Here is a 25,460-nt window from a genome sequence, read left to right on the forward strand (position 1 = left end):
TGGAGGAAAGCAGGATCTTTGCTTTTGTTAAGCATTTGAGTATGCCTTCTACATCTTGTATGTACTATGGTCTTTCACTTAACACTGGAGCTTCTTTCTAATAAGCTAATTGTAAGTTTGAAGTAAGGATATTTATTATAACTTGAAACATATTTTAGCAGCATAGTTTTTATGTAATTAGATGTTTCACTTATGATAAACTTCTTAATACTGGGCTGACACCATGGCTCAGAAACCTAATTCTCAACCTTCAAGCACCAGCATCCCATTTGGAAATTCATATCCTGTATGCTCCACTTTCAATCCAGCTCCCTGCTTGTGGCCTGGAAAAGTGTGGAGGATTGCCTTAATCTTTGGGACCCTGTTCCCATGAGGGAGACCTGGAAGAAGCTTCTGGCTCCTGGTTTTGGATGGGCTCAGCCCTGGCTATTGTGGCCCTTCGGAGAGTGAACCAGCAGATAGAAGTTCTCTCTGTCTCTCCTTTTCTCTGGAAATCTGCTTTTCCAATAAAAATAAATACCCCCCCCCAAAAATAGAAAAAATAATTCTCAATACTCAACTGGTTATTAAGTTATAAATATACACACATTTATGATTGTATAATACCAATATTGCATCTAACCTTCTGGACCTCCTAACAGAAACATGGTACACAATAGATTATTGGTTGTCTCCTTCCCCACTTCCAGCTGCACATTGCCAGTCTGTTAGAGTATCAAAATTCAAAGTTTGCTTTTTTTATGCATCACTTTCACACTTCCATAAAAAGCATGAGTTGAGCCATCATGAGTCAGGGATCTACTGTACTTTTATTTGAAATGTCCAAGACTTTTATCTAAGTGAGAAAAAGCTATTTCATTCTGTGTGGTGTAATATGCTAAGAGAGAGCAATGTATTGCTTTAACATGTTTTACATTTATGTTTAATCTATGTTTTAGACACAGATTCTGGACATTGTTCTGAATACAGAAGAGAAAATTCTAATACTTTAATGATTGCTACCCTGATTTAGATTTATAGACTATAGGAAGCTGATTTAATGACTATAGTGTTAGTATATAGTAGTTACAACCCTAATATTGTGATGCCAATTTTGGAACTCACTTTTGTATGAGAAGCTGTCAGCAGCAGATAGATCTGCTCTCTGCTCTACTTACACTGAACTTTTGAATCTTGAAGTACTTGAAGAGTGGCAGGAAGAGATTTAAAATTGATGTTTGCTCCTGATATTTGTCGCTGTCCTGCAGCAATGGACTTGGTGCACGGAGCTGATAAGAACACGTGTGGACTCTGACTGATGGTCGAAAGTCTGGCAATCAGAGTTTATACACTGAGGGTCTTATGGGATAAGAGAGCAAGTATTGAGCTTATCAACAAAACCCATCAACTGTTTCTGTACTTTTGTTTGTTCTTATACAAATGATTTACAATCAGTTATACAAAAGGTATCCATTAGATTGTTCTTATACAAAGATTATAAAATCAATTGTAATCCTCTGCTCACTGACCTTCCAGGGTCATAATGTCCTTTTACAATATTTATGGTGCTATTGGTGTAGGTGAAGCAAATCCCTTGTTCCACACCATGATTCTGTATTACTGAATACAGAATTATACAAATCCTGTTTTAATAAGTTTCTTACTATTTTATGGTAAAGATAACATTAATATGAGTTGTTTGTATCATTCTGATCGTTCTTTCACAATTGAAAGCATGTTTTTGATTGTTACAGTTAGCAAATATATGTATATATATATGGATATGGATGTGTATTTAATGGCCACTGGTTTCTTTCTATAGAAAATGCTTGACTACCTCAAGGAGAAAAAGGATGTGGGTTTCTTTCAGAGCCTGGCTGGACTCATGCAGTCATGCAGGTAGGAATGCGCATGCGTTGTTTTGGTTCTATGTGGCTTCCATCTGCTGCTTAACTACCTAAATGCCTCCCCACATAAGTCCCAGGCTAGGCCAGGGGTCAAAACCAGAAGCCAGAATACAATCCAGGTCCTGTAATGGTAGCAGGGACCCCTGTTTCTTAAGTCCCTGGTGCTGCATTGCAGGATCTGCATTAGCAGGCAATTGGAGTCAAGTTCTGGAGCTGTGGATAGAGCTCTGATATAGACTACGGACACCCCAACTGGTGTCTTAACTAAATCTATCCCAGTGGTTCTGTTTTTTTTGTTTGTTTGTTTGTTTTTTGAAATTTTTGATCTACTGTGTTGCAGATATTATTTTTCCATATGATGGCATTAGGATATAAGTAAATACTCAACTATCAACTTCTTCAATGTTAATAAACTTTTAGAATAGAATAGTCTTCCTGGGACAGAAATTTGGCTTAGCCGTTAGTCTTTCTTTGTCACAAAGTTAACATTCCTGGTTTCAATTTGTTGCTCACTTCCTTGTTAACTGCAGCTTTGTGCTAATACAACGCTGGAAGGCAGTATGGCAGCTCTAGTAGCTGGGTTGCTACCATACACCTGGATAACCAGCACTGAGTTTCTGCCTCTGATTTCATGCTCTACCCTGGTTACAGACATTTGGGGAGAGAACTAACAGTTTGCTTATATGTATTCTTTCTCTCTTTCTGAGGCTCTCTTTTTCGTCTCCTCTCAAAACATGTATTTTCCTGTTTAACAACCTGTAATTTAAATATAAAAGTTCAATACAGGCCACTGATGGGGCTTGAAATCTATTGTTTATTTAAAGACAAGATGGAAAAAAGCAACAAAATGATCTCTCTGTTTTTTAGAAATTCTCAAGGAAGGGACCGATTATGAACCCATGAAAAATCCATTTAATCATACCCATTCACTCCCTGTACCTACTCATTCCACAATTTAATTACATATTTGTGAATGCAAAGTTACAGTCAAACTTTTCTATTTAAATATTTAGTGCTAAAGTTTGCTTCCTGTAATGTCAAGTCCATCTTGAAACTACCACAATATTTTTTTTTCTTTTTAAAGCAATGGGAGAAGTTATTTGTAGAAAGCAGTACTTGGCCTCCATGTACATCTCTCAGAAATATCATAGACCTTGAAGGGCCTAGATTCTCTTAGAATAATGAGCATAGAAGCACGAATGCCAAAGTTGAAGACAAAAATTACAACTATTTTTTATTCATAGCAAAATTTTTAAAAAGTGGTATACTGTGGAAGTTTAGTAACACAGGTACACTCCAATAACCTGAGTAATGTTATACTGCTAAAAAATGAATACCAAAAAAATAAAACATTAAGAAGGGAAAAAGAGCTCTTCTCTGGTTTCAGGCACTGTATTACATGATTTTACCTTCCCACATAGACCTTTTCTAAGTATTTAATCACTAAACTTCTGGCAGACGTGAAAAGATAGCTTTCTACTGAAATGGAAGAATTTAAAACATCAGTGTCTAAACAAGACACAACCAAACTATAATTGAAGTGTCGATATCACATCAAATAGTAAGCTTTTTTATTAGAGTCTGCATACTCTTCTGTTTACAAAAATAGTCTTCCCTGTACCTACATAAGGATTTTGGTGAATTCAAGTATATTCTGCTTAATTGAAAATACTGAAAAACAAACAAACAACAAACAAAAAACCCCTCTGTTTTGTTTGGGAGCCAGTAGGATAGTTCTCATTTTATAAAGTGTTAGCAAATTTTTTGTTTCCCACCCCCCATATTGTGATAATCATTTCCTTTTTTAACCTGATTTAAATTTAGACAACATGGCAGATACTTAACATGATAGACTGTTTTAGCTACAACAACATTATTACTTTTATTCTGTGTCTACTAACTTCACGATATGCTTCCTGGGTTGAAACCTGTGAGTGCTAGAATGTTACTGTACAAATGTGACTGGTAAGCATTGAATTGGGGCTTGTTTCCAGGATATGTTAACATTTGGTTGACACTCTTTTGTGCATTTGCTCTCCTGACCAAATATGATGTTCTATTAGTCCTCTAAATATTGTTCTCTTGTTACTTTAGTGTACTTGACCTAAATGCATTTGAACGACAAAACAAGGCTGAAGGACTTGGAATGGTGACAGAGGAAGGATCAGGTACTAATCTCTTCATTAAAAGAATCATCTATCCCTCTTCTTCCCTGAAATGAATCAATTATAAATTACTTTGCAAGCAGAGGCACAGGGTTATTTCAGAAGTATCATATGACTCATTGGAAATTTAGGAATTGATACACACGATCATACCCCAAAATGACCTTCCACCTAAGTCATTAAATGCTTTTTGTCTATCCTAATATCAATTGCCTTTCCCTTAGTTGGTTTTTACTAAGGAGTAAAAGTGTAATAGGAATGAAGATACCTTATCAGAGAATTACTTTTAAAGAATAAAGCACATGCAAGGAGCAATTAAGAAAATAGAGTTCTTTAGTCACTTTTACAGACTTTTTTTTTTAAACAAACTTTTGGATTCTCAGATTCTGTCTCCTAAGGGCAGTAATTCTTTCAGGCCCTTTAGGTCCTTTAGAACAGTTATCCCTCTCTGTCTCTCACTTGTTTGTACGTCTTTACAAGTCCAGATTGTTTAGTAAAATAAGATACAGTAAGCTTCGTGTTTAAATAATTCTGATTACTGGATTTGCATGTGCCCCAGATATTAAAATGTGAAATCATAGAATTTTTCTGTCTGCTAATATGTGTGGGTATAAACTAGAAAGGGTAGCATACAATGTACTTAAAAATAAAAAAACCAGTGCTGCCCATTCATTTTAGAATTGTTTATTTAGTTAAAAAATATTTTTAGTTTAATTTGTTTTGTTGTTTATGTCTGTTTTCTTTCTTTTTTTTTCCCATTAGAACTACTTCAGTTTTAGTAAGGCCTTTTTGTTTATTTGCATTTGTTTGGCCTGGTTATTTTAGTTTTTATCTTATAAATGTTAGTTTTAGAACGTTGGGACTTTTATGACACTAATCTTACATCAAAAAAATTCTTCACATTTGTCATTTGTAGTCTATATAAATAAATGTGGTATATATATACCATAGATATATAAAACATTACCTTTTTTGCTTCTTTAAATAGATAATACTTAACTAATCTCTTTATATATGTATATTTTGTTCTCAAGAATAGGAAAAAAACATACAATTTTTGCTGTATCTTAATCATTTATACACAGTTCAATAGTTGTAGAGCTAAGCGGCACTTCTATTATTTTCCAGTTAACACTCAAATGTTTAGATCTAGTAATTTGATATAAATCTTATGGTTACTCAGTTATCTGCCTTTAAGAAATGTTACTGGCATCATTAGAAACTTTGGTTTTCTGGCCTGTAGATCTCACAATCCATTTAAAAAACTCAGTCACTGCCCACCTCAGAACACAGTGCTTGCCTAGCCCTCGTATCTCTTGGAATTTCTTGGCCTTTGGTCAGATGAAAATACCCCAAGCGTGAATGAATTCTTTCCAAAGTCTAACTTTCCTGTTTCGGAATTAGAAATCAAATTTTTCTTCCACTGTTATTACCTAATATTTCAACATTTCCCAGCAGAATTCCATTGATCATTCTTAATCACTGACAACAAGTCCTACAAAGAAACAACAATCACACACGTGTATTTGTACAGCTTCTTATCCTTTGTCAGCCAGGTGTAGATGATAATAATCTTTTGGAGTCCCCGAAAGAAATAACTAAGACTAACCATTTAAGACTTATTTACATCCTTCTAGATAGATTGGCTTAATTTGTGAATTCTTTTTCAACATAAAAAATGATATTTGCCCAAATTGATTAACACATTTTGTATTTATTTCATTATAAACTGCAAAAGAAAATCTCAACTTCTTTCTTTTTCCCTATTTCCTTTTCTTTCGACTACTGTAAATATATTATCTTTCCTTCCTCAGTCATCACTCATGAGCGTGGTAATTATTAAGAATGAGCTGCCTCTTATTTATTTGCTCTTTTTTTTTTTGTTAGCTTTGTGTAGCGACTTTATAGTAATAGTTTATGTGCATTTTCCTTTTATAGATATTTTATTTATTAAATAGACTTTCATTTCTGTCATTATGCATCCTGCTATTAAAAAAAATCACACACCTAGCTTTTCTCCATTTTTTTTCTTACTTTGTATGAGGATGTACGGTTATAAATCTACTAGTTATCAAGGGCCAACAGGCATTACTTTGTTTATGTATTTATTTTGTTGTATGTCTTTCTTTAAAAGTATGTTCTGGTGATCCTACTCTTTGTGATGTGGTGTGAATGAATGACTGTTAGAATGTGTGTTCTCATCTCCCTGTGGCATTCTTGTCTTGAACACACTGTGGCTTTATGGCTGCACTTACTGGTGCACAGGAAATCAGTGACTGAGTGAAAGATGACCAGGAGAAGTAGTTTCTCAGTGTGCTCTTCCAGTTGCCTACCAAGTATTGGGATTTCTACGGGGTTTTTCTTAACTTCTTTGGAAATATAACAAACTATAATTCTTTTAAAAATTTTTCAGTATTCATACTGAATTCAAGGAACATTAAGAGAGAGCAACAATTTATTTTTCAAATGGATAGAATTGAAACTCTGGCATTAACATTTCAAATTAGCCTTTAAAGGAATAACCAAAAAGTGATGACATTTTTGAACAGCACTTGATACAAGAGTGCTTTTCATGGAAAACTAAATTAAAGCACAGTTTTTTCAGGGAGGATTATTCAAGAATTGGAGTCTGAGAATTTTTTTCATAACGCATATTTTTCATGAATCTTGTGGAGATTACTCATATGTCTACTGGGAATGGATTCCAAAATTATTTTGTGTCAACATAAACATCTTTTTAATTTAGTTTTATACAAACACTTGGCCAGACCCTGTATGTTAATGCAGCTGTCTAGATTAAAATGTATACTTTCTGATTATATACTATTACCTAATCAAGAAGTCTATTATAAGAACATTATCAGTAATGTTTCCCAGAACTATACAGACTTTCCTTTGGCCAAGTAATTTTTTTTAGGAATTTACTTAAGAAGACATTCTTTTCTTTTAGATTCCATAAAAAGTTAAAAGCTTACACCTGCCTGGGAAAAAGCCATCCCTGTTGGAAAACAGAAAAGAATGAAAAACTGAGATTTATATTTGATGTCGTTGAGGCCCAGATAGCATTGAAGGTAGTGCTAGTAAAAATAGTCTGCCAAATCTAATGTTTCTTTGTTTAGAAACATCAATGTTTATTTGTTTGTCTTTATTGGCCTAAATCTAAATTATACCATGTGCACGAATTAATAACCCTTGAGAGTAGTTTCGATCCCATTTTAAAGCTAAGGAACAAGAGACAGAATTGTTACTTGCTTGCCCAGGGCTCTCATGACTAATTGACAGGGTGAAGATGGAAATACAAGCATCGTGCCTCTCATGTTTAATTCAGAGACGCCATGATCCAAAATATTTCCCCCTGATATTCTCAAAGTTTTCATGATTTTGTGTCCACAATTGCAGCTAGTTATTTTTTGTCATTTACTGTAGCTTGCTCTATCTAGAATATCAACCTATTGTCAAGTAGTTCGTGTTGAAGTCTCAAAATTTGTTGAAGTTTTCTTGGTTATTCCTTTTGTGGTATCAAGATGCCACTAGGAACTATATATTTTTGAAGGTTTGTATATACAATTTTCAGACTATTTATGACATTCTTATTCTATTGCCTTTAGTATCATTTAACCTTGCCCTGTCATTATTAAATTTCCCCTATTTTTGTAAGTTTGGCCCTCTCACTCATTTAAAATAAAAGCAAAAAAAGTCTTAAGCAAATATGTTTGGTGGATTTGTGATGTGCTCAATGTTGTCCTTTTTTGTATATTTTATATTCACATTTGTTTGTTTAGTTAATAGTGAAGTTCAAAAGGAACACCTTTATATGAATATTTAAAATTTCATCCCATCCTTAGATTTTAATTTTTTTAGCAGAATCATTTAATTGCATTATAAACTCATTATAAATTTGAAAATGCAGTTTTCCTTACCTCAAATTTTCTGAAATATAGCAGGAGATACTGTATTTTATTTTTGTTTATTGTATAGTGGTCTTACAGGTAATGTGAAATTTTACAGGTAATGTGAAAATTTGAAGTTGATCTGATTTCTTAGAAATGTTTTGATTTTTAAAACCTATACCAAAATATTAACTACCAAATTTCCATTTGTGGGTGATAATATGTTGAACTAATGTCCTTATGAATATATTTATGGTAACCTCATCAAATTTCAGTGAAATTAAAGTAATAAGGATTCATTGTGTAACACATTAAATGAAGAAATAAAATTCATATTTAAGAATTAGATACTCTAATGTTTCTTTTTACTTGTTTTTACCACTTAGTATTGGTATTGTCTGCCTCTCACCAATAGTTTTCACAATATTTTCAGAAATGTAGTTTAGTATTCTGCCCACATTGTTCAGCCATTCCTGTGAGTAAACCTCTTCTGTGACGTTGGCTAATGACCTCTAATGACATGCAAAGAACTTTTTTAACATGTGTGCATTACATTTTGAAGCACTCATTTAAAATGAAGTGGTTGCTATGTTCTGGTGGTGTTCTAGTTACTGGAGATGATTCAGGGACTTAGTATTGTATAGATAAAGCTTGAAAGCAGGTAACATCACAACAAAGTTGGGGTTGTTGGAAGTTGATCAGATTATTATGAGAGACCCCAAAAGACATGTATTCTTCTTTCAAGGAGTTTGCCTCCCATTTTTCCTCCAAGGTCAAGGAGAGCCATTTAAGTAATTTTGTGTATCATGTTAAATGGCTCACCTGGAATAAAATTTGAACATTAATGTTAAGGCTATGCTTCAAGTGGAATGTACTATCATATAGGTAACAAATTATTCATTGCTGATTAATGCTGCTCTCCTACAGATTGAGACATAAAATTATGAATGTAACCAGTATTGATTCATTTGTGAGAGTGGGGAGCTCTGAGGTGATACAGGATATACTGATAAACTTTAGGGAATTCTTGAGGGTAGAATACTCTTGATTGTAGTTAAAGAAATTCATCTGTTTATTGGAAGAGTATTATAATTGGATTGGTAATTTTGAAAAGTAACTGAAGGAGCAATGATTAAGAAATGGAATGGGAAATGGGAAGATGGGAGACTCAGCTAGGACAATGGGAAGTTCAATGGGAAGGCAGGAAGTTCTGTTAGGATACTGATGGAGTAAATGGAGGAAGGACCATAAGGATTTCAACAAGAGAAATGTGAGCTGAGAGGCAGAGGCTCAAACTACAAGAAAAATAATCTGCAAATCACATTTAAAAGCTAGATTTTTCTCCCCAACCACTTTAATTTATTTAAGTACTGGAAAGCACTGTAGTTCTATTATCCCTGGTACATGCTTCATGTGTTCACATAGCGCTCGTTTTGATCAGTTGGGATCTGAGAATAGGAAGACATGTAAGGATGGAGGTTAATTAAACCAAGGATGGTGAATTTAATTTCTACATCACACATCTAGAAATAGTTTTCCTTAAATCCTAAAGTTCATGAAAGCAAAGTATGAATTCATAAATAAAATGCAGTATGTGTCATAATTGTTAAAGATTTTATTAGATACTTAGGTTAATTTTATGAAGTTTAGAAAGTGTAGCATGTAGCATTCACTGGCATTTCTTGTTTTACTGCGTGTTTCTTCCATTGGACTGCAAACTTCTGTTGGAGCCTGGGCACCTCATATGCACCTGGAAGAGTGCAAACATTTAATTCATTTTTGCTGGTTTGTCCAAGTCAATCTTTAATTAGTTAATATCTATATGATAATCATTAGTTAATTTGCTTTTTATTTACTGATCCACAAAAATGGGATTATATTTGACAATTTATAAAATTATTATAAAGCTGAAATGAAATCCTGAGATAATATTGTTGACATAATACTTGGCATGTTATAATCATTAATTTTTGTCAAATTTTTATGCAATTGAGCATTGATAATGAGTTACTAACATGTAATAAAATTCTTGCTAGTTAAAAATACCTTCACCATTATTGCTTCATTTTTTGCCATTATGGAAAATAGTGTCTCATAAGGATCAGCAGAGTGATTTTTTCTCTGTGAGTTGATACTTTTGAATTACATTGGGTAATAGATGATAGGGACTCATTTGATTTGGCTCGTATTATATTTCAGACTAATCCCACTTTTATATTAAATTATGAGTATAATAGATGACCTTGTAACAAAGGAGATGCTAGTTTTGGGGAGTCTACCCTACATTAGGTATTTAACATGCAGGCTAGTTATTGCTTTTAATTATTGCATTAATTTTTGTGTTAATCATTACTGGAAATTATTAATAATTATGAACAATTACACCAAAATTTATCTGGAAAATAGGCTAAAAAGTTTGAGGGATGTCCATGAGTATTTCACAGTTTCACTAGACAGACAAACACACAGGCACTCACACACCACACACAGACACACGAGGCTGTCTTATTTAAGCACATACATTTGTAAGTTTTTAATTAATTGGATAAACTAATTGCGAATAACATGGTGGCTATTAAACTGTGTTGACTTTATTAGCTCTTTAAAATACAATTACTTAGGCCTAAAGACCTTTCTTTGCACATGTGGGGATCAAATATGGGCACCAGGTCTAATCTTAACAACCCCACTTCCTATACAGCTCTCTGCTTGTGGCCTGGGAAAGCAGTCAAGGCCAGTCCAAAGCCTTGGGACCTCAAAGAGGCTTCTGGCTCCTCGCTTTGGATTGGCTCAGCTTCAGCTGCTGCAGCCACTTGGGGAGTGAATCATCGGATGGATAATCTTCCTCTCTGTCTCTTCTCCTCTCTGCATATCTGACTTTCCAATAAAAATAAAATAAATCCAAAAAAAGTCTTAAAATACAATTACCCTCTTGCCCTTAGCTTAAATAAATAAGTTATTCCTAGTGTTATTTCTAAGTGAAAATGTCAAATTTTGAAATCACATTGATCCCCTAGAATTAAGGTGGCTTTCAGAAAATCTAAATATGAATACATCTAAATAAATATAAATACAAATAACTGCATTCATTAGCTAGTCATATTGTTTATATCCCTATTAATAAGTCCCTTATTAAAAAATGCCCTTCACTATAGTTACATTGAATTTTCATGCAGTCATTACAAGTAATATCTGAAGAGTACAAGAGCACTTTCAACTATCTGTAACTTCATTTCATTATTAATCTTAGTTTTCATCACACAATGAAATTTGTTTTGCAGATATCACAGTCCAGACTGTGATCCTGTACCTCTTGCAGACATAAAGCCATCATCCATCTCTGTTACTGTTTCACTTAACTTGCAGCATGGGAAATGGCAGCATTTTAATTTGATAGTAATGTATTCATTAAGCAATAGCACCCAGGTTGTGCCTGACATCACCTGGTAGCAAGTGGAAACCCAGCCAGCCTCCCACCGTCTCCTGTCCCGCTCTCTGTTCTGCTGTGTGCAGTGTGTCTTTACCTAAGTGACATTATATGTATGTTCTTGGGTTTATAGTCAAGAAATTCTGTGCATGCCAACAACCAGTAAAAAAAAATTGTTATAAATCATGTGCTTTGTGCAGAACATTTTTTAGGTGCACAGCCAGATTGCATATTTATTTCAGTGTCAACATTTTTTATTGCCTTCCAGCAAAAACTACTTACTTCACCTTGGATGTGTGAGCATTGACAGTGTATACATGTTATATTGGTTTGGTTTTCTGCAAAACAAAGATATTTTAGATTGACTCACAGTGAACAAAATCAATAAATATCAGCAAGTCATATTTTTATATAAATATTTTTTAAAGCTCTTCTGATTAAAGTGACTAATGACAATGACATTTAGTGGCATCAGTGAAGAATTTATTAGCCTAAATTGTTCTCCCTTTCTTACCTATCTTGTCATGAGCTTTATCACCAAGAAATGGATCTATCAACCATTTATGGAGACATTGTGCACCTACCACATCTGTTTTGTGTATTTGGTGATTTTAGTTGCATCACCAATGATCATATCTTGTGGGCTAACAGGGAAATGAGTGAAATGATTTGATGTACTTTTTCTAATGTTTATATTAGTTTTCAAAATGGTTTTGCTTCCTAACCCTACCATTACATGAAGCCTGTCACTTTGAAAGTCACAGACTGCGGACTGGTAAGTCCATCAGCTCTCTGTCATTATGAACGTTCATACTTTAAGTTCAACACATGTTCATCATATAGTTCTCATTCTTGGCCCAAGTACTTCCAGTCTGTGAAAAAGTTTTAAAATTACATAAGTACATTCATTCACTAGTCAGTTTTTTTTGTCATTTTTCTTGCCAAACGAGATTAGCAGACACTCGTAATGTTCACCTTTTCTTTTCACTGATGCTTCATGTTTTTAAAATCAAGTTTCATTTGTGTGGTGCTGTTATGTGTGTGTTTCTTTCCTTGTGTTTTTGCTTTCAAAGTGACTTGTGATTCAGTAAAAATACAAGTAAACATCATTGCTCCTGTGTAGTTTTAGATTTTGATGATGAAGAGTGACTTCCTGGAGTAAGGAATGTCCCCTTTTCATGTTTTTGCTTTTGATCAGAGTCAGTTCTCACAGCAGGAGCTGCCAGTCTTTGTCTTGATTTGTTACTTGGAGTGAAGACTCTTCTAGAGATCCCTTTCTTCTGAAAGTAATGTTCCAGTCACTCTTTTCTCTGTGTTTTTTCCCTATAGACAAGCTTGTGAGAGTTAATTTAAATGAATTCCGAAATATTTTCTTGTGACTCAGAATTTTCAAAAAAATCATTCAGTTATTTAAGTATAATAAAAAAAATCATGGTCCTGTTTTCTGGATACATTAAATACTTTCCACTGAATAATGTAATCATGCTTCCAGGGACAAAGCCAATCTAACTTTACCATTTGTAAGAGAAACAGAGATCATATAAATTATATGATCTTCAAAAGCAGGAAATAAAAAAACAAAGTTTAAACCTCCAGGTTATCTTGTAAAATGTTGCCAAGCCCATGCTGCTGTTAACAGAGAAATATCTCAGTTTTAAGGTTTAAATGTTCTTTTCTTACAAAGAAAATGTGTATCTATCTGTCAAGCGCATGATCTGACAAGCTTCAGATAGAAAAATGGCTATGACTTGTGACTGGGGTTTATAACAATGCTAGACCAACATGCAAGTTGTTTGCAGGTGGGAGTCAAGGCAGGGGACAGGCCAAGGTTGTTGGTGCTATTTCATCCCTTTGGACTTCCCACAGGCGAAAAGGTTCTGCAGGACGATGAGTTCACCTGTGATCTCTTCCGATTTTTGCAACTACTTTGTGAGGGACACAACTCAGGTTTGTGTTGAGCATTTTTGATCAATAATAACAAAACTCTGTTAATTCCCATTATGCTCTTGAATCCACTAGTAGTTCATGAGCATTAATCTCTATGACTTGAGTACTATGACATTCTCTGTATTGCTTTGTGCTTTCATAGGCCTTGAATAGACATTTCATTGATACCTATCAATTGTGTTTATGCTAGAGGCAATAGGTGGTAGGAAACAGAAGATACACATACGTAGCTTTCTATAATTGTTTTGTCTTCTGTACTGCATTTCTGCCTTAGTAATGTTAGTGAATTATTTATTACAATGAGTTTCTATGAGCCTTTTATATTTCTTGCTCTTTACCAAACTGGTGGGCCCGTAAGGGCAGAAGTCACATTTAATTTTATTTTTGTTTCTCTGGTGCTTCCCTCCGGAGAATTATTATTATTGAGGAAGTATTATTATTATTGAGGAATAAATAAGTACTGAGTAAACAATTTCATTATTGTACCCTCAAGGGTGGAAATCCGTTTCATTTATTCACATGCTGAAACTCTAGATAGTTTGGGAAAGTGAAACAAGTGTTAGCTACATTGCAGGCAAAAATTCATTATTATTCGATTGCTGTAGTAGATATGTCACCTACTTTTTATGAAAAGTGTGCGCTACTTTATATTAAAACTAACAGGTAAAACACTGCCTTTACCCTTGATATTACTGTAGACTAAGTCACATCATCATTTGCCTACATAATTAATTGCATAACATCACATTTTAAACTTTTAAATGATCTTTAATAACTTTTTGTTATCTTCTGTAGATTTTCAAAATTATCTGAGAACTCAGACTGGTAATAATACAACTGTCAACATTATCATCTCTACCGTAGATTACCTATTGCGAGTTCAGGTGTGTTGCCTTACATATTAATAAGAAAACTTGAAAAGATTGATTAATTGGGTTAATGTGCTAGAGTTGTTAAATTGACGTGTTTCAGAATGCTGTCTCTGACCCCCGTCCCATTACCCTACATTGTGCTTTATTTGTTCCTATAAATTGAAGTGTTCTTCCTTTATTTTTTAGCTTGATGCTATTTTTCGATTCAGTTTCGTTTTGTAAAACACTTTTATATTCTGTTCCTAGAGCTGATAGATAAATTCTGGAAACTTATTTGAGATATTTTTAAGAATAAGCAAGAAAGGCTTTTCAATGGTTACTGTACATTAAATTTGATAACTCAAAGTTAGGGTTTTTTTTTCAACTATTCTAACATTTGCACTAATTTTAATATTCAGCTTAATACTTTAGATTAAAAATCTGCCTGATATCACAATCATATTTAACATCTCAAACTGAATAATAAGAATTTTATTGAATTTTTATGTTTTCCACTTTCTTTGAGGAATCAGACAATGTCATAGAAACTAAAAATTCAAACTTTCTCATTGTTTTTCTCAATTTATGAGTATATAGAAACACACTTTAATTTAAAACTTCTAAATCCAACAGCATTGCTGAAATTTTTATGGATTTTGTCATGTCTCAAAACAGAAATTTTTACATTCTGAGCTAAATCATATTTTGTATTTAACAACTAGAGCTCCGACACACAGTATAAGTCACTTTTGAGATATCTTGTTCTTGAAGATCAATCTTAATTTTGACATTTGTTATAATAATTATTTATAAATTATGCAGTTAATTTTCTCAGGGACAGCTACAACAGCAAGGAACACGTTCACAGTCTCACTGAAGAAATAGTGGTTTTGTTGGAATAAAGGATCTATGACCCCCACAATACTGTTCGATGAATTGTGCAATTTTCTGTGCTCACATACTAAATATTGTCGAACTCCACCTAATGCATAAATCTACATTAATTAATGAATTCTGTTTTTAAAGTTCAAGTGATTAGAGACAAAATGATTTTTAAGTTTAAAATGTTGCTTTTTGTCGTCTCTGGTGGTTAATTATGTCTATGGAGAAGGTTGCCGTATTGTATACTTAAGAGCATAAATTTTAGCATGGGATTATCTTCAGAGATATTTTTGCTTACTTCCATATTTGTTATTTAAGTTACTCTTATTGTATATAATCCAAGACTGGTAATCTCAATGATAACTTTATAATATAGTTATTAGCATATCTGTTTTCCAGGAATCAATTAGTGACTTCTATTGGTATTACTCTGGGAAAGATGTTATTGATGAACAAGGGCAACGAAATTTCTCCAAAGCTATCCAGGTGGCAAAACAAGTCTTTAACACTCTTACTGAGTATATTCAGGTATGTGTGTTTAAGCATTTCTATGTTTGAAGAAATGTAAAGAAGAATAAACTTGTTGGCATTGAACTCTAAAATAAAATGTCAAGTGTTCAAATTGTCTGTAACTCTTACGACCCCTTTTGTAGCTTCTCTGCCATTGACCATTATCAAACATTGCATTTCATATGGATTTATGTACAATGGAATTGCTATAGCATTTGGTCAAATGAGATATTCATGACTCTTTAGATGTATAAACCTTGATATTGTATGTTCAGCTTCTGGTAGATTAGTAAACAGTTAATATATCTTAAGAGAAGAAAGAGATGAGTCAAGGGGGGGAGAGGAGGTGGGACATAAAACCACTGTTTAATTAGGTCAAAATGAGGGAAGTTTCATAGAAATGTAATAAGAGAACAATGCTCAGAAACCTAATGTGTATGTTTGTGTGTGCCTTTTGTGTGTATGTGTGTGTATACTAGGTGAAATTAAATGCCATGGGGAATATATTCTGCACCCTTATATTAATTTGTTTCATATTTTTAGGCTCAACTTCAGATAATAACCTCAAGTTTTTAAAAGATTTTTGTAAGATCTCATCTTTACCTCCATATCCAGCAACTTTGCTATTTCCTAACAGCCTAGTCAGTAATTTTTCCTACCCGTCCTACTTGTTGTGCCCTGTGCAAAGGATACAACAAATGAATACTTAGAGTTTTGTTATTATTAGAGCAGATGTAATCTTGTGGGAAGGGGGAGCAAAGGAAAAGTTAAGTAATTGAGGCAGATGGTATCCCCAGAGCCTGCAAAGTGATAGGTATTAGACTTGAATGTCTCATGGTCAAGGGAAGCTAATAAAGTGTAAGTGCCGCAGAGACAGATGGAATGACTGCTCAGGACTCATTCTCTTTTCTTTAAACAGCACCTATAAAAGATATCACCTTTAATATTTTGTTTCTTGTTGGAAGAAAAGAACTTTATTTCAGCATTTTATATTGAAAAGTTACATTTGATAATTCTAATACATTTTCTTTAAAATCAAAACTGAAAAACTAAGTCAAATTCCTATATTCTTGGACTCATAATTCCATAACTGATGATTCATAACTCCCAACCATGGGGAGAGTAGCAGGACCTGTGTTCTGACAATGGAGTGCATGTGTCAAAACTGGGCCTTCTCCGTGTCAGAGCAATGGACAGCATACACAGAAGTACGTGGATGATATGGTAGACCATTTGAGCCTGCAGAGGACAGTTGGTACCATAGCAGAGGAAGGAGGGCAGAACAAATTAGTCAACTACCCCAGTGAAGCGTGATAGCAAGTTTCTGGGCAAACAGAGACTCAGAGGTGGACTGTATCAGTCAATGGACTTTGTAATGATATCCACATCATTAAATCTGTGAGATCAACAGCATTTCAGAACTATTGAAACAACTTGAGCAGAGCCCTTGGAGCATGCTCAACACTGGGAATATTGGGTTACTGAGGAATATTGGTTGGGAGGCTGGGTGTGGCTTCTCTACTTATCTCTTCCTTTTCCCCAGATACAGAAAGAAGGAAAAGAAACTGTGGAAACAATGGTCTCACCTACTTTCCCTGATCTAGGACCCTTTCCACTCTAATCAACTATGAAAACGTCAAAAATAAAATTAAAAAAAAAAAAGATCCTGTGGATCGGTTGACCCATGGAGTAATATTACCCTTTCAAACCACTTTTTGAGTGAAAAGACTGGGGAGAATGTTGGTGGGTAGGGATGGCAGACAGGGGTGGCTCCTTCCTGAATAGATCATAAAGAACATACATGTTCCTATGTCAACCAGGATCCATCACACTTGGTATGAACAGACCTTGTTGGAACCAGCTTCAAGAGACAGAATCAAGCTGTCTTAATGATTTTCCTGAAGCCCCTTGTCTCATTGCTCACCGCTGCGTTAGGGCTAGAAGAGATGGTACATTGAAAGTTCTCTCCAAAGTCTCTTCTTCATCTTCAACCTCATTGCATCCTAAGAGTGAAAAGATCTATTTTTATTCATACGTTTTACAATTCTGAGACTAGTGCTTGGCTTTTGTAGTCAGGGTAAACTCTAAATTTAACAGAGTTCTTTAGCTTTAGAATTTCGTACAAACCCAAGATGAAACAGCTCCATTTCATCATCTTGCCACTACGTTTAATGTGGCCATTTCTTCCAATCACTTGTTAAAAAGTAAAATCTGGAATGTTTTGATATGCGTTCCTATTTAAATTTTCTGTGAGTCTTTTGACTAAAGGAATGAATGATTTTGAAGTGAGGGACTATATATACTGTGTTTATTGCAACATAAAACGTCCACAATTTATTTTTATGGTTAATGTGATTTTGTTTACAGAGCCAAATGTTTACCGATTTGTTTTGTTTGTTTTTGGGGGAGAAAAATACAAATCCTCTCCATAAAGAAATTCTTCAGCACACACTGTCTAGTGGCAAGTAAAGATCACTAGAGATGTGTAAGCTAAGCAAGCAGAGTTAAGCTTCTTAAAACAAAACTCACCTGTGTTAATATTGTAATGGCTTTATTTCAGCATTGTCCTATACATGAACCAGGCAGCACTGGAATGCTGGTGGTTCAGCCTCGCATTGAGAGAGCATGGAAAGTGAACATTTTAAGGAATTCCTGGAGGCAGGACAAAGGGAAAAAATGTTTAAGTTGAAAGTTGCTAATTAATTAGGAATTCTGTGTTTTTTTAGCTGATTTAATTTACATGAAGTGAACAAATTTCACTTATTTCACAATACGGATTTAGGGGCATAGTGATACTTCCCACTCTACCCTCTTCCTGCCCACATTCCCTGACCTAGTTGTCAGTTTCTGATTGATAAGTTCTCCAGTTGTAAATTGCTTGTCAATTTCTGATTGGGTACAATTAAATTTACACTGGGGAGCCCAGCGTGGTAGCCTAGCAGCTGAAGTCCTTGCCTTGAATAAGCCGGGATCCCATGTGGGTGCCATTTCTAATCCTGGAAGCCCCACTTTCCATCCAGCTCCCTGCTTTGAGGACGGCCCTAAGTGTTGGGACCCTGCACCCATGTGGGAGACCCGGAGAAGCTCCTGTTTTTGGATCAGCTCAGTTCTTCTGTCCATTACAGCCACTTGGGGGAGTGAATCAACAGAAGGAAGATCTCTGTCTCTCTCCTCCTCTTTGTACATCTGACTTTCCAATAAAAATAAATAAATATTTAAAAAAATTTACATTTGGGTGGCTGCCTCTTTGGCTTAATTTTATGGGAACCCAAAATGCCAGAATTATTTTGACTGAATGACCTCCCAAAATATGATTTTGCCAGGTTCCATTAGGTTTAGATTTCAGAATGATTAAATTAATGATCAAGTATTAATCTTTAACAAATATCAGTACGAACACTGATTCTACCTGTTAAAAATGCACATTCGTTATACTGGAATACCTGAGTTTGAGACCCAACTGTGGCTCCAGCTCCTGCTCATTTGACGCTGAGAGACAATGGTAATAGCTGAAGTAATTGGGTGTTTGCTACTCATACATTCCCTGGCTCGTGGCTTTAATCCAACCCATCCCAAGCTGTGGTGGGCATTTGAGAAATGAACCAGTGGAGAGGTGTACCTTCTCCCTCTCCTATCAAGTAAATATTTAAAAATTAGTGTTTATACTATAAGTAAATAACTGTACAATTAAGAGCATGTTGAAAAGGATTGAAGTCTATTGCATTATCTAGGTTACTATTCAAAATAAGGATTTTTTACCACTCATCCTAAATATATTCTTATACTTTTCTTTTTTCAGCACAAGGTAGTGACTACAAATTGATTTAACAGCCAAAATACCTGGACCTATCCTTTTCCTCTACATGAAAGCAATTAGAATCACACAAAATATGAGGTTGTTCACTGTTGTGTATGTTACTGTTGTATCATTTATTCAGAAATGGAAGATAAAAATCCTTGAAAATGCTTTCTGAGTTCTAGTAAATGTTCTAAGAACATGTGAAACTCTTATGGGGCATTTTCATTACTTTATATTTTTATTTCATTTTGGATTATTTTCAGATAACATGCTGGCTCTAAGATATGCAAACACTAATTTATTGTATTTATGATTGTTTTGATGAAGTTGTTTTTTCTCTTGTGCCCCAGGGACCTTGTACTGGCAATCAGCAGAGTCTGGCCCACAGCAGGCTCTGGGATGCAGTGGTGGGTTTTCTTCACGTGTTTGCCCACATGCAGATGAAGCTGTCACAGGTAAATGAGCTTTCTGCCACTGCTGTTCTAACCAACAAACTTGACACTGAAATCACCAACAAATTAATGATGCTATCTTAAATTTGGGCAGAGCCTTTGGTTTGTTTTGTTCTACATTGATAGTAATATTTAATTTAGACATTTGTATAAGCTGAGAATAGAGGCTCCTTATTCAAATTTGAGAAGACAGAATATTAAGGAGTAGAATAAAGGAGAAAGGAAACAGTGGATCTGGTACACATTGTACATGGCACAGTCCTTGTATGCGCACTTCCTTGTACTGTTCCCTGGTACGTGCTTCCCTATTATGGATGATTGCAAATGGATTTGTAGCCTATTAAAATTCTCTTGTTAAAGAGAGACAGTTCTTATAAGATTATCAATACACATCTTTTCCCAGGACATGGCACTCTAGGAGGTTTAACTTCATGAGAGTTAAACAGCGAATAATACCTATAAAGAAAAGCAAATAAGGGATCAGTACATTTTCCAACATTTTAATGTTAATTTGGAGGTGCCTATTGAAAATGTCATATTATTTTCTCACTTCTACATGCATTTAGCTTGTAACTAAATGATAAATGAATAGAAAAGGCTTTCAGTAAAAACTGAGTGAATGTATCCCATTTGATATGCTGAATTTTAATGGTTTATTTGAGATCTGACATGGCTATCAGGACATATGAATTAGAGCAGTTGAGTTTCAGTATGCTTAGGCCAGTTATGTCAGCTAACTGGCGATTTTAGAAGTTGGGGGTCTGTCCTTCCCCCAGAGACTGGGTAGCAGCGACCCTCTCCTTAGATGTATCTGCAACAGGAACCTTTTGATCATCCTTTAATTTTGCTAGAGTAGAACTTTAAATGGAACCAGGGTCATCCCAGGGGATATATTTCTGTACAGTTGGAGCTGTGTTTGTCCAGTTCTTAGAGGTCAAGATTGAAGCCTGCTCTGGAGTGCTCGGAGGATCCATAATGGAGATAGACCATGGAGAGGATGTGTGTCATTATCTGGTTCTTGGTGACTTCAGCCAAATATGGAAATCTCATGATTCTACACTAATGACATTTAAAAATCATGTTGAAATTTATTTTCACTTGTTGGAAGGCAGAGTTTTGGAGAGAGAATTTTCCATCTCTTGGTTTACTCCCTATATTTCTCTAGTAGCCAGTGTTGGGCTAAGCCAGAGGTAGAACCCTGGAGCTCCATCTGGATCTACCACATGAGTTCAGTGGCCCAAGCACTTGAGCCATCTTCTGCTGCTTTACTAGGCGCCTAGTATCAGAAGCGGAGCAGTGGGTACTTGAACCAGTGCTCAATTGGAATGCCAGCATCACAGGGGGCAGCTCAACACACAGCAAAGCAGTGCTGATTATTTTTAGTAATTCAAGGAAATCAACATGAACAAAATTTGTAAACTCACAGCAGTGTTCTCATTCTGATATATTTACATCATATTATTGACACTTTTTGGTATATCTAGCCATTGTTTGTGGTTATGGCTATTTAGAAAATAAACAGCCCTATCTTTCCAACAGTATCTACATTTCATATATGTATATGTGTGTGTGTATATATATATATATATATATATATATATATATATATATTTGAATGAATAGGTGATACTTTACATAATGATTTTTGGGTAGAAAATGTAAGTGAAAAAAATTGGTATTGAAGTTATAACACTGCATGTTAAGCCATCACCTGTGATAGCAGCATCCCGTAAAGGAGCCAGTTCATGTCCCTTCTTCTCCACTTCTGATCCAGCTTCCTGATAATATCCTGGGAAAAGTACCAGAGGATGGCCAAGTATTTGGGCTCCTGCCATTGAATGGGAGACCAGGAGGAAACTTCTAGATTTAGTCTTACCTAGACCTGGGGGTAAAGCATCTGATGGATGATCTGTATAGCTCTGTCTGTGTAGCTCTTGTAAGTAAATAAATAAATCTCTTAAAAATGAAAATTTGATGACAAGTTGTTTTATAAATATAGAGATTTTCTATAAGCCTATAGGGTATAAGCATAGAAATGTTTAAACACAGCCCATCTACATAAAATATGAATTTTGTGGCAAAAAATAAAAAGTATAAAAATCTGTATAAATGTTAATGAAGAAAGAATGGAAAATTGATGACTTTAATTGATAAGCTATGTTGAATACTGTGAGTGTAGGTGGTACCTGTTTACATTGTGTTTGGATTTTGTAAGGTAAGTTTCTCTCATGTCTATCTCTTCAAGCATTACTTGTTTTAAAGAGGACAGGAATGCAGTCTTTTCAAGCAAACGAAAGACACCCCATGGAAGGCATGCTGGAGTTTTTCCTGACACTGAGAACCCACAATTGCTGGTGTTCATATTCTTGTTAGACATACTGTTCTTACAAATGTGAACATGAGTTGGAAACAGTAAGATGTGCTCTTTAATTCTGAAGTATCCCCCTTTAGATATGGAAAGCTTTAAAGTGCTTGCTATTGGCTTATCATCTTTTTGAGCATAAATATGACCTTTCTGCATGTTTTTTCCATTTTTTCTTAAAGGCAGTATGTTAATTTTTTCAGGATTCCAGTCAAATTGAGCTCTTAAAAGAGTTAATGGATCTTCAGAAGGATATGGTGGTCATGCTGCTGTCCATGTTAGAAGGTAGTTTTTTCTTTTACTTGAGGATCATTGTGCACATGCTTATCAAATCAGTGTATAGAGCTGAGAATGAAATTATAATTCTAAAATATGATGATTAGCTTGAATACATTACAGCTGTATTCTTTTTCTCACCAACTTGAGATCACATGTCTACAAAATGCTTTATAACACAAAGTAAAACAGTAAACCAAAAAGAGTGCATAGGAACAAGTATGGACTCTGCTTAGGGAAAGCATACACGAGGAAGCAAGGAAGAGTAAACATGAAACCCGTGGGGATTAGAGCTATGTAACTGGGCTGCATGCACTCCATTCTCAACCAATTAAAGGAGCTAAGAAATTTGCACAAATCTTGTAGCTTCTCTGTACCACAGTGGATATAGAAACTTCATAAAAGTGTACTTCTCAGTCATTTGCTGTCATGGAATTGTTTTTGAAATCCTTGTATAAACATTTAATAATCGTGTCACAATGGACCAGTAGGTAACTGTAGAAATCTTCCCTTTGCTCACATGTAAAATTGGAATTTATAAAATGCACCAGCCTTGTAAACATATTCACATTAAATCAGATATTATCTATGATAGTGACTTCTCAAGTGCGAAGATTTATACAGATGTACACTTTGACTGTTAAAATGGGTCAGGATTCTCTAGCTGTTTATCTACTCTTTTATCTGAACATGTTGTTTGATTACTTTGAAGAAAAAAAAGTCAGTGTTTATTCAAATGCTGTTTTATATGTGTCATGTTACTTTGTAGAGTTTTGCATTCTTTCATATAAGTTTTTGAATAAAAAACCTACAAATAATTAAACAACGTTTCACAAGATTGGACATAAAAAAACCTCAATTCCAGTGTTATGAAAGATCTATACTGTTACATATGTATATGTATGTATTTGTTTTGTTAGGAAAGTTCATTTTGAAAAATGTGCCATTGCTTTACCACCAGGTAATGTTGTTAATGGGACAATTGGCAAACAGATGGTTGATATGCTTGTGGAGTCTTCCAATAATGTGGAGATGATACTCAAATTCTTTGACATGTTCTTAAAACTGAAGGATTTGACCTCTTCTGATACATTTAAAGAATATGACCCTGATGGCAAGGGAATCATTTCCAAGAGGGACTTCCACAAAGCCATGGAGAGTCATAAGCACTACACACAATCTGAAACAGAGTTTCTGTTGTCCTGTGCGGAGACAGATGAGAATGAAACCCTGGACTATGAGGAGTTTGTCAAAAGGTTCCATGAACCTGCCAAGGATATCGGCTTCAATGTTGCTGTCCTCCTGACCAACCTCTCGGAACACATGCCTAATGACACTCGGTTACAGACTTTCCTGGAACTGGCAGAGAGTGTACTGAACTATTTCCAGCCCTTTCTGGGTCGCATCGAGATCATGGGAAGTGCTAAACGCATAGAGAGGGTTTATTTTGAAATCAGTGAGTCCAGCCGAACCCAGTGGGAAAAGCCTCAGGTCAAAGAGTCAAAAAGACAGTTCATATTTGATGTGGTCAATGAAGGAGGAGAAAAAGAGAAGATGGAACTCTTTGTTAACTTCTGTGAAGACACGATATTTGAAATGCAGCTGGCGGCTCAGATATCAGAGTCTGATTTGAACGAGAGGTCAGCGAATAAAGAAGAAAGTGAGAAAGAGAGACCTGAAGAGCAGGGGCCCAGAATGGGCTTCTTTTCCATTCTGACGGTCAGATCGGCACTGTTTGCTCTCAGGTACAACATCTTAACCCTCATGCGAATGCTCAGTCTAAAGAGCTTAAAAAAACAGATGAAAAAGATGAAAAAGATGACCATGAAGGACATGGTCACAGCCTTCTTTTCATCCTATTGGAGTATTTTTATGACCCTCTTGCACTTTGTGACCAGCGTTTTCAGGGGCTTTTTCCGCATTGTGTGTAGCCTGCTGCTGGGGGGAAGCCTCGTGGAAGGTGCTAAAAAGATCAAAGTTGCAGAACTCTTAGCCAACATGCCCGACCCCACTCAGGATGAGGTGAGAGGAGATGGAGAGGAGGGAGAGAGGAAGCCCGTGGAGAGCAGCCTGCCCTCTGAAGACCTGACAGACCTAAAGGAGCTGACTGAGGAGAGCGACCTTCTGTCAGACATATTTGGTTTGGATCTGAAGAGAGAAGGTGGACAGTACAAACTCATTCCTCACAATCCCAACGCTGGCCTTAGTGATCTAATGAGCAACCCAGTCCCCATTCCTGAGGTACAAGAAAAGCTTCAGGTAACTCACCTCTCAGTCACAGCGGTTCTGTCTCAGGGCTTGAGGTGGTACAGTAAGTAAATCAGTGAGACCAGAGGTCAGGCTAATGTTAGACGGGTGTCAAATGTTAGAATTTCTATGGAGAAATGGCTTTTGGGAATACAGATCAGACCTTCCAATTATATACAAGTTGTTAAATTGCCCTAAGGTATTAAAGGGTAGGTTTAAGTACTTGATCACATTTGGCAGTTGCTGTGCGTGCAACATTTTTAGGGAAATAAAAGCCAAGCTGTGGTTACTACTTTCATATGTCTTTAATTTGTTCATTAGAAAGAGCTAATGTATGTGAAGGAACTCAGATACTTATTAAGTGGTAAATACAGTAGGCAGCACAGAATACAGCTTATATGTGTTGAGCAAATGGAAATGCTAATATGGTTTATGTTACAAAGTCCTAAGGATTGTTCATCTTATATTGTATGGAATTTTTTTCAACCTTCTAACTGTGTGAGAGTGATGTGTATTTAGTAGAATTTTGAATCTGGATCTTCTCCCAGGCTAGTGTTGTACATCAAAATCCTGATATGAGACTGGGCAGGCGCTGCAGCTTTTGGTGTGCCCTGGGCTCCAGGGGTGAACGACTCTGCGCACCCTATGTTGCTAAGTTAGGCTGTCTGGTCAGTTGGGCATGCTTATACTAAATACATTTGCAACTCATGAAATTTGCATCCTTTGGGGAAGCAGTATCATAGTAAGTCAAGCAGCATCTGTACTA

The 25,460-nt window shown here is 35.4% G+C and overlaps 1 protein-coding gene across 1 annotated transcript in view; it reads left to right on the top strand.

Annotated features, from left to right (window-relative positions):
* Window positions 1-25,460, top strand: part of RYR2 (ryanodine receptor 2) — a 663,784-nt gene that overhangs the window by 599,734 nt on the left and 38,590 nt on the right. The window contains exons 83-90 of the mRNA XM_058669392.1: window positions 1,802-1,878; window positions 3,981-4,054; window positions 13,235-13,315; window positions 14,111-14,199; window positions 15,448-15,576; window positions 19,708-19,812; window positions 22,375-22,456; window positions 23,409-24,706. Of these exons, the coding sequence (XP_058525375.1) occupies window positions 1,802-1,878; window positions 3,981-4,054; window positions 13,235-13,315; window positions 14,111-14,199; window positions 15,448-15,576; window positions 19,708-19,812; window positions 22,375-22,456; window positions 23,409-24,706 (1,935 nt within the window). The remainder of the gene's footprint in view (window positions 1-1,801; window positions 1,879-3,980; window positions 4,055-13,234; window positions 13,316-14,110; window positions 14,200-15,447; window positions 15,577-19,707; window positions 19,813-22,374; window positions 22,457-23,408; window positions 24,707-25,460) is intronic.

The sequence above is a fragment of the Ochotona princeps genome, chromosome 10 (genome assembly GCF_030435755.1).
Source record: "Ochotona princeps isolate mOchPri1 chromosome 10, mOchPri1.hap1, whole genome shotgun sequence".
Classification (NCBI taxonomy): domain Eukaryota; kingdom Metazoa; phylum Chordata; class Mammalia; order Lagomorpha; family Ochotonidae; genus Ochotona; species Ochotona princeps.